The 13,215-nt window shown below is 35.3% G+C and overlaps 1 protein-coding gene across 3 annotated transcripts in view; it reads left to right on the top strand.

The window, feature by feature from the left end:
- FAM169A (family with sequence similarity 169 member A) overlaps nt 1-13,215 on the top strand; it is a 62,952-nt gene that overhangs the window by 15,096 nt on the left and 34,641 nt on the right. For all 3 annotated transcript variants that reach the window (XM_045566403.1, XM_045566402.1, XM_045566401.1), the window contains exons 2-5: nt 5,121-5,255; nt 6,736-6,835; nt 7,152-7,237; nt 10,714-10,885. In XM_045566403.1, the coding sequence (XP_045422359.1) occupies nt 5,124-5,255; nt 6,736-6,835; nt 7,152-7,237; nt 10,714-10,885 (490 nt within the window). In that variant the 5' untranslated portion in view covers nt 5,121-5,123. The remainder of the gene's footprint in view (nt 1-5,120; nt 5,256-6,735; nt 6,836-7,151; nt 7,238-10,713; nt 10,886-13,215) is intronic.

Here is a 13,215-nt window from a genome sequence, read left to right as displayed (position 1 = left end):
GTTTGCATATTTAATAGAATTTTCTCTTTTTCAATAATAAAACTAAAAAATGCATGTTTAGAATTTTAAACGTGACATTAGCATTTTAAATATTTTAAGAACCATAATATCAATAACAATAGATGAAAAAAATCACCCATAAACTTGCTGTTATATCAAACTCTTTGTTTTAATATGTTATATTGTATTCTTTGTCTAGAGTGCCATATTATTTTTATGTGGTTGTAATCAGCTATGCTTTTAAAGACAAAGTTTTTGGCAGCAGTCTTCAAATATTAATTTACATTTTATCCTACAAGTTATGATTAATCTTAGCTAATGAAACTTTTAAAAGTGCTTTGTATATACCTTGTTTTGGTAGCGAATATTCAAATGAATCTTTTGAATTGCTTTAAAGTGAATAGTGTGATATTAATCCTCTTGAGCTTTATCTTGTCAATGATATGGTGTATTTAAATGTCATTTAATGCTTTACTTTGATATTTGTGTCTTTGATACAGATCTTTGGATATTTGATATTTGATCCTTAGGGTCTTGTGTATATAAGAAGTAAAACAGTTAATATGTTCTTCTAACTAGTATCCTAATTATGCTTCTTTCATCCACTATTGACCATTTGTTTTGTGTTTATAGTTTCATCTAAAATCTTAATTTTAATTGAAATTGTTAGATCAGACTGTAGAACATAATGTTATATTTCCTAGTTTACTTTTACCAATTGAATTCATGGTAGAGATACAAAGATTTGCCCAAAGAAACTTCCTTCACAATAGAGCTAGTGTTTTGTTTTGTGGTCCTTTTCTAACTATAAAATCTTATTTACATAAGCTTCTGATCGATGTCTCTTAAAACTTGTAGGTTTTTTTTCCTTCTTTTTTTAAATTGTCTGGAAATCTTGTGGCATTGCTCTTAAATCATTTGATAAATTCTTCTTGGCTTTCCCTTTTATTTAGACATATGCATTTACTAACAGCTGAACTGAATTTGTGTGTTCTATTTCTAGGTTGTGATTTTAAAAAATCAATTTGATTAAAAAATATACATAAAGAATTAGATTTCCAACTTTGTGTACATCAAGTTTTAAAGTCCTTAGGAAAACTGCCTCAAGTCATTCTGGTACAGAGCCTAGCTGTGAAACCCTGACTTACAGTTTTATGCTAACAGGGGTACAGATTAAATTAAAAAACAAAACAAAACCAGGTAAAGTCCCTAGACTGACAAAGAAAAAGTGATTCTCCCAACCCATGTAGATCCATGGACTACCATCATAAGGGGAAGACATACTTCTCCTCGTAAGGACTCTAGGGCCAAGCTGTCTATGCAGTCTGTGGGACAGATCCTTGGCCAAGGACCCCCTGGAGGTAGTTTGCTTACTTTCCCCTAGTTCTCCCAACAAAGAGTTCCAAAAAATGCCTACCAACCTCAGAGGAGCAGGTCTTCTCTCTACAAGAGCTTTACTTTCTAGTTTCTAAAAAGGCTCCCTAGAGAACTTTTCCTTTTCCCAATTTCCCATGTTGAAAAAGATGTAATAAAGATGGACTAGAATAAAGATGAGATTAAAAAACATGCACAAAGGAAGATTTTACTAAAAAAAGGAAAAAAACTAGGACCAGAGGATTTCCAATTATGATAAAAAATCGTTCCTCTCATCATCATGATCATGTCTTCAAAATTCAGAAAAACGTATTCAATTATATATAACTTACTGTATATGTGTCTCCTTTTTTTAAATGTATTAATCTCATATTTCCATTAGATTTTCAGTTACTTGCCTTCTAACACTTGTTGCGATAAAATGGGTTTGAAGGTTATTTCAAGAAGAAACTATTAATAACTTTTAGTTGATTAGTTAGTTTCCTTCAGCTTCTCCTTTTATAATTGTTTTAAAGCAAAACTGAAGAGGTTATTGACAATTGCAGGAAGTGGGGTTTGCAGTTTTTGTTTTGGGTAAATATGAAATAGGCAACTTTACTAGCTTTGTTTATACCCCCTTTAAGAAGTAGTAGTTCAGTATTTGACATAGATCATAAGTTACTTTTTATTTAACTTTTTATCATGGAAAACTTTCAAGAATAAACTAAGTGATATACTCTCCACAATGCATTTGATTGATATGTCTCTTAAGTTACTTTTAATTTATATTACTTTCCACCCTACCTTTTTTCTTTAAGCTCCATGCCATATATTTGTTGAAGAAATTTAGTTATTCTAAATTTAGCTGGCTACATACTTAAAGCGTCGTTTAGCATACTTCTCTAATGGCTTGGTTAGATTTGGGTCCAGTTTTCTTGTTGCATCACATCAGGATGCGATTTTCTTGTCTCACTGTTAGTAATATTGGTTAGTCTGGGTATACAGGCTAATAAAAGTGAGTGCGTATGTCCACCAAAAGACCCATGCAGGAATGCTCATAAGCAGCTTTATTCATAATTGCCAAATGTTGGAAGCAGCTTAAATGTCCAGCAGCAGAATGGGTAAATAAATTGTATTTGTATATGAAGGACTACTATATAGCAATAAAAAGTAACAAATTAACTGATAAATGCAATAGCACCCATGTTTCTTGCAGAAATAATGTTTTTTTTTTTCTTTTTTTTTGAGACAGAGTCTCGCTCTGTTCCCTGGGCTAGAGTGCCATGGTGTCACCCTAGCTTACAGCAACCTCAAACTCCTGGGCTCAAGCAATCCTACTGCCTCAGCCTCCTGAATAGCTGAGACTACAGGAACGTGCCACCATGCCTGGCTAATTTTTTCTATATATTTTTAGTTGTCCAGATAATTTCTTTCTATTTTTAGTAGAGACAGGGTCTTGCTCTTGCTCAGGCTGATCTTGAATTCCTGACCTCGAGTGATCCTCCCACCTCGGCCTCCCAGAGTGCTAGGATTACAGGCTTGAGCCACTGCGCCTGGCCAGAAATACTGTTGAGTGAAAAGAGTTAACACAGTGGAGAACATAATGATTTCAGATATAAGAAGTTCAAAAATGAACAAAATGAATGTCTCATTTAAACACAATACAGACCAGTGAAACAATACTATCAAAAAAGTCTTTTTCTCACTGACTGAGAGATCTCCTTTATCCTATACTCAGTTTCCATAGGCATTAGTATGTATTTTTATATCTTGTTCTGTTCATCTGTCTGTATCATGTTGTTTTAATTACAGAAGTTTTCTAAGATGTTTTTAAATCTCTGACAGGGCTAGCACTTTCCCTCAATCGTTTTTAAGGTTTTTCTAGCTATTTTTCCTAGTCTGTTCTTTCAAATTGACTTTATAATCAACTTGTCTTCCTTCAGGAAAAAATAAAACTTTAAAGGTATTTTCATTGGGATTACATTATGATGTTGAAGCTTCTTTTCCAAGAACATGATTTGTCTTTCCTGCTGTTTATTTCACTTCTTTCAGGAATGTTTTATAGTTTTCCTCATGGAGGTTTTTACAGCTTTTGTTGTTAAATTTAAGCCTATTTTGGTTTTTGCTGTTGTAAATGAGGTCTTCTTTTCTATTTTTACTTTTTCCCCATTCCTTATTTCCTCTTGCTGTTATTATTGTATATACGAAGACTTGATTTCTGTATGCTAATTTTATATTCTCCTATTTTACTAAATTTTCTTTCTTTCTTTTTTTTTTTTTTTTTTTTGAGACAGAGTCTTGCTTTGTTGCCCGGGCTAGAGTGAGTGCCGTGGCGTCAGCCTAGCTCACAGCAACCTCAAACTCCTGGGCTTAAGCGATCCTACTGCCTCAGCCTCCCCAGTAGCTGGGACTACAGGCATGCGCCACCATGCCTGGCTAATTTTTTTTTTTATATATATATATTTTAGTTGGCCAGATAATTTCTTTCTATTTTTAGTAGAGACGGGGTCTCACTCTTGCTCAGGCTGGTCTCGAACTCCTGAGCTCAAGCAATCCACCCGCCTCGGCCTCCCAGAGTGCTGGGATTACAAGTGTGAGCCACTGCGCCCGGGCCTAAATTTTCTTATTATTTGGAATATTAATAGTTTTTCCATGGATTCTTTTGGGGTTTTTAATTAAGTATATTATTTGAAAATATTAATAGTAGATAGGAATAGTTTCTCCCTCCCATCCTGCCTCCAATTACAATTTTTATACCTCTAATTGCTTTCTCTTGTCTAATTGCATAGACTGTTGCCTACATGATGTTATATACTAGTGGAGTCCTTATTTTTCTTGACTTTAGTGGGAAAGCCTTTGGTGTTGCCCCATTAAAGTACTTGACTTTGGTTTTTTAAACAGCTATATGTTTATGAAATATAATTTACATACTGTAACACTGAACCCATTGAAACTCCACAATTCAGTGACTTTTTTTCTCAGTAAATTTATAGGGTTGATTCTTTTTTAAGTAAATTTATAGGGTTGTGCAGCCATTACTACCATCCAATTTTAGAAGATTTTCATCATGACAGAAAATTCCCTTGTGTGCTTATACAGTGACTTTTATGTTAAGTGGTTTATGAGGGTATATTTTTTGTGTCTATGTGCATATAGGTATGTCCTATATCTGTATAAATATATTTATTTTTATCATTTAAGGAAGTATCTATTACTGTTTCATTGTCTGCTTTTTATTTATTTATTTTTTGGGGGACAGAGTCTTGCTCTGTTGCCTGGGCTAGAGTGCAGTAGCCTGATCATAGCTTATTGCAATCTCAAATTCCTAGGCTCAAGCAATTCTACTGCATCAGCCTCCTGAGTAGCTGGAACTATAGGCACATAAATACCACCAGGCCCAGCTAATTTTTTTTTTTAATTTTTTGTAGAGACTGGGTCTTGTTGCCCAGGCTGATCTTGAACTCCTTGCCTCAAGCAAGCCTCCTGCCTTGGCCTCCCAAAGTGCTGGGATCACAGGCGTGAGCCACTACTCTTGGCCTCTATTGCCTATTTTTTTAATACAAATGAATTATGTTTAAAAGTTTTCTTTCTGACATACATGATTGAATCAGCAGTCTCAAGTTGTAGTCTGTCATGGCATACGTAGTGAAATAGAAAAGTCTTGTTACAATAAAATATGGCAATATTACAATAAAATTTTTTTTCTATGAGTAAAGGAAGATGGCATTTCATATTCTGAAATGTTTTTTCCATGTTGTTTGTTAAAGAGGATGGCATTCCCTGTGGATATGCTGGATAATTGCAGTCATGAGGACCTGGAAAACTCTGCTGAAGATTACATGGCAGATTTAAGGTGTGGGGACCCTGACAATCCAGAGTGTTTTTCTCTTCTCAATATTACGGTAAGGTGTTCTGCAGTGATGTTTATCAATCTTTTCAGTCCAGTGTATACATGGAATCAATATCCTTTTATTCATCTTTAAGTGTTAACCATTCACTTTTGAAATTTTTGTCAGAAATCTGTTCAGTAAAATGAGTAAATATTGGTTGATTCATAGAGTAGCATGATCAGTTCTACAAAGACAAACTCCATGGGTTATTGCTTAGTATTTGTCTTTGTTCCTTTACAATTTATATGTGAGAAGTTCTTCAGCTTTGCTGGACTGTTTATTATTTGCACTAACTCAGATTTAATTAATTAATTAATTTTTATATTTTTGGTTTTTTTTTTTTTTTTTTTGAGACAGAGTCTTTCTCTGTTGCCCTGGCTAGAGTGCCGTGGCGTCAGCCTAGCTCACAGCAACCTCAAACTCCTGGGCTCAAGCAATCTTCCTGCCTCAGCCTCCTGAGTAGCTGGGACCACAGGAATGCGCCACCATGCCTGGCTAATTTTTCTTATATATGTTTTTAGTTGTCCAACTAATTTCTTTCTATTTTTAGTAGAGACGGGGTCTCACTCTTGCTCAGGCCGGTCTCAAACTCCTGACCTCAAGCGATCCTCCCACCTCGGCCTCCCAGAGTGCTAGGATTACAGGAGTTAGCCACTGCGCCCAGCCTCAGATTTAATTTAGATTTTGGAATTTGTGTGATTAGAATTTTTTTTTTTACTTAAAAATAGCAGCAAAACATGAAATTATACATTTTTGTGTCATGAATCTTTCCTTCCTCTTCCTAAAATAGTAAAATCAAATTTTCTGGTCAGTAAGCCGTGATACTTTGTGATAGGAAGACCATTAGACTTGGAATCGTTAGAGGTCTGCTATGAACTGAGGTGAGCATATTCCTCAACCTCTCTAGGCCTCAGATTTTTCTTCTGGAAATGATGATGATTTAAAGATTTTTTTTTTTTTTAATGTCTTCTCCAGCACCAATATTTTATAATTCTCTGAATTGTACTGTAGTCTCTAAGTGGGGAATTAGTGTTGGATTAACGAAGGAAGAAAAATGTTAAAGTGTGTTAATAACACTTATCTCACTGGAAAAATAAATTAACCTAACTGCTTTCTTTTCCTGGAAAATGGAATGTGTTCCCCTCAAGTAGGCTAAAGAACTGATGATAAGGTATAGTTTTTTGTGGCCTTATGGATCATATCATGGCGTTTGTTTTTATTCAGATGTGTGGCTAGAACCCAGTAATATTTATTGAAATAAATTTTCATTTTTTCCTTAAGACAATAAAATTCTTCCAAAAGGGAAATACCTGATTAACTCTCTCTCTTTTTTTTTTTAAAGAAACTAGAGATACCATTTCCTATGAAATGAAGCTATGTAACTAAAATTAATGTATTAATAGGAAAAGTTTAATACTTTGGTAAAAAATTGGGCGTTTTTGTCATGTATTTTCTTAACAGACTTTTCACTAATCTTTAATTGTCATTTCAGATTCCTATTAGCCTATCAAATGTAGGCTTTGTACCTCTTTATGGTGGAGATCAGACCCAGAAAATTCTTGCTCTTTTTGCTCCTGAGGATTCACTGACAGGTCTCTTTTTGGTTAATTTTTTATAAATTGAGGAATTTTTCTCCAAGCTGTTAGAAATTTATTAAAAAGATTGCTGTATGAAGGAATTTGTTTTTTAAAAAACTTGTTTCAAATTGTAATTTTAGGAAAATGTAATTCTCAATTGCTTATAATTAAATGTTTAATGGATGAAATGAAATCAAAGTAGTATAGATGAGGCCACATTGTATTTATAAAGTATGGGTGGTGTATTGAAGAGTGTCTATATAAACCTTACCAAATAGTAATACTGTATACCTTAAAATGTAAATATTAATGATTATTTATTCTGTTTTAGCTGTGGCACTTTACCTTGCTGATCAGTGGTGGGCTATTGATGATATTGTGAAAACATCTGTCCCTTCTAGAGAGGGGCTTAAGCAGGTAACAAGATCCTGTAATTTTGAAAGTGTATCTTATGAAGGCATTTCACAATGTTTTCTATAATCGGTGATAGTTTTTGAAGTCATTGAGTTCTTCCCTGTTTTAATATAATGAGGTTATATTAACCCCCTAGACTTTCATTCTTGTGATGAAACTGGTACTCAGGTTGGGCTTCCTCTATTTTATGTGATTCTAACAGTATCTGAGAATTGGGTGAAGAAGAATGAATACCTATGGATTAGTTGAGCTATGGCTACCTTTATCCACTTCAGCTTCTGATTTTTATACTTGATAAAGGAAAAGCTAGTTCTCTTAGTGTGATTGCTTAGCTTCTCTGTCTCTAGGAGAGACTGATCCGGAAACTTGTTTATCAGTAGGGCCTCCATGGGTGGTCTACACAGTGTTGGGAACAGTGCAGTAACCAGGTTCAGCAGAGAGCAAGCTTCCAGCCTCTGCAGGGTTATAGTAGAAGCCAGCTGACTAAGGAGTATTACAGGAGGGAAGCTGGTTTTCATGCTAGAGGTGAGAGACTTTGAGACATCTCTGGTGCTCTGGTTATTAGAGGATAAATAGGACAGGATGGAGGGAACATCCACAGAAACCAAGATGTAAGACATTTGAAGAGACAGGGCAGAATAAAAAAGTGATGATATCTTTGATGGCTGGAAGAGTATGATTTACAATATAAGTGGAGGGATAGGAAACTTTGACTTGCTGGAGTTACATTAGACTTAAGGAGAATACTAACTTTTTGGAGAAGCACTACTATTCATTAATAGGTGTAGGGATCCTTGTTAATTAATCCTAAGAGGAAGAGACTCTTGATGAGGGAACGGAGTTAACAGAAATATATATGTATCTTGATATTCTTCCTTAGAATGCTTCTAGGATGGGCTAAATCTGTAAAAACTTGCCAAATTTACAAGGTGCATTTTTGTGGGCAGTTGAACCAATCAGAAGAAACAAGGAAAGTATGTCAAGAAACTTTGAAATCCAGGATAGGAAAATGAAAAGCTTGTAGGTTACTGGGGTGTGTTCATTTCTTCCCTTTTAATTTGGAACTTTGGAAGACATAGGAAAATATGAGAATAATACATTTACTATTTTTACTTCTGTATGTTGCATTAATTCTTGAATGTGCCTTGAGGTTCTAGAGTGATAGGCCCACCTCACAAAGACTAGGAGAAATGTGTACACCTGGCTATCTGCCAGTCTGATAAAGAACTTTGAAGAAACAGTAAAGGGGAGAAGGGAATTAAAAACTTGCATAAAGCTATAAAATTGGAGTACTACATAGGAATAAAGGAGTATAACTTGTTCTCAGGAACAGTTCTGTTAGTGAAAGGAAGCATATATGCCAAGAAAATAAACACCCTGAGGTGTTTAAACATGACTGAGGTTTGGCACATTACAGGGGACATTTGGATGTGAAGGTTAAAGGATAGAGAAAAAAGACATCTCATTATGGTAGTATAACTATATTGTAGCTTCTACTCAAGTGAAGAAACTATGAAACCTCCAGATATGGGAAGGGAGGAGGAGTCAAAACCAAAAATAAGACTAACTATTTGGATTCCTTCAGCCTTAATTACCTTTGTAACAACATCACCTTTTGAGAGTAGAGAAATCAGTAAAAGGGGACAGCTATTCTGGTCAGATCCTGGCTAATAAGGAAAAATTGATTGGTGAAGTTACAGGAAGGAGTAATAGTTCTTCTACTTAACAAACCCATGACTTTGAGCAAGTCACTATATTTTTGTAAACCTTAATTCCCGCTGTCTCATATAGTTGTGAAAATTAAATGAGATAAAGACCATAACCCTGTGCCTAAACCCTAGAGCTCAGTTATGTGGAAGGGAGGTCCTCAATAGCGTGCTGCAAAACTGTCCTTTTTTCTGTCCTAGTCATCATTTTATCAGTTACTTAAAGAAGATGTAGACGGCATGCTTATCACTTCTGCATGTCATAGTGCTGAATGCAGGAACTAATCTTTGAAAGGCAGAATTAAGAAACAAAGAGAAGAATCTAACATGATAAATAGGGAGAAATGTAAAGTAATACTTATAAGTTCAAAAAAAGTAACTGTACATGTACATGATGAAAACTAAACTGAAATGGCAGCACATATGAAAAAGAGTTGGGCTTTGTTAGAAGTAAAACCAAGGTTAACAAAAAAAGCTAATAAAAACCTGAAATTTATATAGAAAGCCCCATTGTCTCAGCAGTACCTCCAATGTTTATAATATCCACGTGCCAGACATGAAGAGAGATGTTAGAGAAGCAATTTCAAGGGAGAGGACTGGAAGGGCAAGAGTACCCCAAATTGCATTAGATTAGCCTTTTCCTTGAATTGTTTCTCTGTTTAACTTTGGTGTGAGATTTAGGGGAAGATCATGGCTATCTTCAGATTATTTGTAGGCTGTGTGGCTGCAGAATATCAAAGTATAGTCTTTGGGAAATAGATTTCAGCTCAGTATGAGGAAGAATTGTTGTTGGTCAGAGCTGTATAAGGAAAGGAATGAGTTGCCTTGGAATGTTGTGCTAGTGGGCTCTTTGTCATTTTATGTGGTGTTTTGTATGGGATATCCTTTACCAGGGATATTTTTGAGAGTAGTGCATGTATATGGTTAATCCTTTCTCTCTCTACTCAACTGATTAGAGGGTGAACTTGTTTTCCTTTAAGGTGACTTGGGGGAAAATAGACTTTATGTACAGAACTCTTTTTTTAAGCAGTGGAAGGTATCTATGGGTAAAAACCTACTCTTTGATGTCAGTAAGTTGGGGTGTTGGTGGGGTCCTTGTGACCACGTAGCCGTGTGGCCATGTAGCTCTGTGTATAGGAAGTGAGCCTCTGTTTCCATTCTATTATTGCCCCAAGTACGTTTTCACTAGACTTCCTGATGTCACTGTCCTCTCTCATCTGGTCTGGGAGAGCGGAGTGTGCAAGGCAGGGATATTCCTTATAGTTAGACAGCAAAGACAAGGCTGTTAAATGAGTATTTTACCTGGAAAAGATGAGACAGATTCCTTTCCCAAGAGCATAATTATGGCTTCCCTCATCAAATGAGGTAATTGTTTTTAAAGTCTGCAGGGGATAACACTAAGCAGTATATGTAGTGGGGGCTCCAGTTAGGGTTGCAGAGACCCTGGATCTGAGCAGCTGGAAGCAGAAAGAAGACACCGAGTGCTGAAAGAGATGCTGGAGGATTGGTACATTGGGAACTTGTTTTGCCTGGTTTACAGTTTTGCTGAGTAGTAGTATTCCATGCGTAATATGTATGCATGGAAATGGATTGTAATCAGTATGAATGATTAGTCTCTTCTTTGTGATAATAAAATGTTTACAAATTATTTTGAATGTATTCAATGTGCTTTGAATGCCACTATGAGGTATGGGAACTGGGAGCAAGGTAAATAGCATCTCCTAATTGATGCATGTTATAACTGTTGTGCCTGGTGTTTGACTTTCTTTGTAGGTGAGCACTCTTGGGGAGAGAGTGGTTCTTTATGTTCTGAATCGAATTATTTATAGAAAACAGGAAATGGAGAGAAATGAGATCCCATTCCTGTGTCATAGCAGTACTGATTATGCTAAGATTCTGTGGAAGAAAGGAGAGGCCATTGGGTTTTATTCAGTTAAGCCTACAGGTGAGTCTTTAAAAGTTATTTAAACTTCATGTTATGGAAATCTCCATTTTAGATCCCCAATTATATCAACATCTCTGTTAAATTAATCTCCAGGCTACAAACTGAGGTGATTCTACTTAGTATTTCTTGGGAGTACTTTGATTCTGCCATCCTATGAAAAAGGATTTTTAGGAAAGTGTTTTGAAACAAAATAAAAGCAAACATTTGATCCAGAGGAAGATTTACCCACATATGTGGAGAGAGGGTTGTATTTGAACCTTATCTTCGTCTGTCTCCTTGTCCTCGCACTTCTTTCCCTTTATTTAAAGGTGGTTGTTTACTTTGATTCCTGCTGCTGTTACTATTACTTGCTCCTTCTAAAACTCCGGTCTACCTGTGGCCCAAATGCAGTTTGTTTCTGCTTAGCACAGCTGAATCTGCCTGACATATTAAAGAGCAACCTGGCAATTACCAAGAAAAACAAAGTACTTTAATGTATTTAGAAAATACAAATAGCTTTGAAAGTGTTAGTCTAAAGTTTGGGTTTCTGATCCTAATAGCTAGCTGTGCCCTACCCTTAAAAGACTAGTGGAACTTCAGACTTGCTTTCCCTGTCTTCCTGTTCATTCAACTCCCTAGAGCTGCTGGAGCCAGGAAGATCTAACCTACTTACTCTCTGTGCACATAAACCCCACACCTTGTTACCACCAAAGAACAAAGTCTGCCTTGTTCTGTACCTTGACCAAAAAACCTTTCACAGAGAGTACACATTAGTTTCTTTCTTACTTCCATTTCAAATCTTCCAAACTGGTCAGATCCAGTCTAAAGATCATACCAGATTCACTGCTGATTTGAAGAACAGTTGTGACTGGTACCTTGATGCCATAGTTAATACACATTTGTGATGAGAATTAGTGCATATAGTCAATAAAATGAAGGCCATTTTTTCCCTAAGAATAAAAAACTGTGATGTATAGTTTAAAATGGTTTTGCTTTATGGTAAATACTTTGGGTCTCCAATATGCTGTTTTATTTTTATATAAATTTGAAATAGAACCAATAATTTATGTAACTTTAGAAAGATATACATGGAGAGAAAAAGAACTTTCAGTGGAAGTTTAGTGCTGCATTGCACAAAAAACATTACTTTGTTTTTAAATGTTTTAATTTTTGGAGTTGGTGTGTGAATTAATCGCTATAGGTTTTATTTTATACATTATTCCCATGGGAATTGGAGGCTTTTTGTTTCTTATACTGGCTCCAGGGGATTTTCCTACCTGAAACTAGCTCATAGACATTTGGGGCACATATTAGCTTATACCTTTTTATTGAGGGCTTGCTTTTTGTGAAAGATACACAGTTAAAAGGCATAGCTTTCCTTTTAGGATTTCTGATCAATATTTGACTTCAGGAGTGTGCGCATCTTCTTTTTATGTGATCGTGGGTTTCTTCTTCCCTGGCACCTGGCCTGTATTTTTGCTTGTTCTGGTAGCCAACTCTGTTGTATGTCCTGGGGCTTCCAGGTGCTACTGTATCTACCACTTTCGCACCTTCCATACTTTTCTACCACATATTTTATTTCTTTTCCCTTTTAAGCTCTGTCTGTCATCTACCAGATAACAGTGGAATTAGACGTGCTTATACTAGCCTTTGAATCAGTAGCCATTTAATTCAGTCTGGAAGTTTTTTTTCTACAAAGGAAACCTAAACATAATTAAAATATTTTAGAGAAATTATCCAAAGCAAATACTAAAACACCCGTGATAGAAGTATTTCTGATATATATACTTTATATATATAAAATAGGTGTATTTGTATTTTTTATATATATAAATATAAGTATATTTCTCATATATACTCAATATATATTTCTCTCAGGAAAAATCTGCACTGGCAACAAAAATATAAAATCTTTATTAAGCATATTTGTAGCTGAATGAAAGTCCTGTGAAATCATTTATTATTTCTTTGTTATTTACAATTTTTAAAAATTAAATAGCAAATGGGTTTATGGGGATATGAGTACATGTGTCTTTTTGATATAATGATTTCTTTTGGGTAGGTACCCAGTAGTGGGATTGCTGGATTGAATGGTAGGTCTACTTTTAGTCCTATAGGGAATATCCACACTGTTTTCCATAGTGGCTGTACTAACTTACATTCTCACCAACAGTGCATGAGCATTCCCTTTTCACTGCATTCATACCAACACCAATTGTTTTTTGACTTTTTAGTAATGGCCATTATTAGGATATAAGAGTAGCCTTGGTATATAAAAGGAGACTTTGTTTATGAGGTCAAATTCTGTTACAGTACAGTGTAATTCCAGAAACTGTATAAATTCTTTTTTG

The sequence above is a fragment of the Lemur catta genome, chromosome 12 (assembly GCF_020740605.2).
Source record: "Lemur catta isolate mLemCat1 chromosome 12, mLemCat1.pri, whole genome shotgun sequence".
Taxonomy (NCBI): Eukaryota; Metazoa; Chordata; class Mammalia; order Primates; family Lemuridae; genus Lemur; species Lemur catta.
Note: the sequence above shows the minus strand (reverse complement) of the source record. Positions and strands in the feature narration are given on the sequence as shown.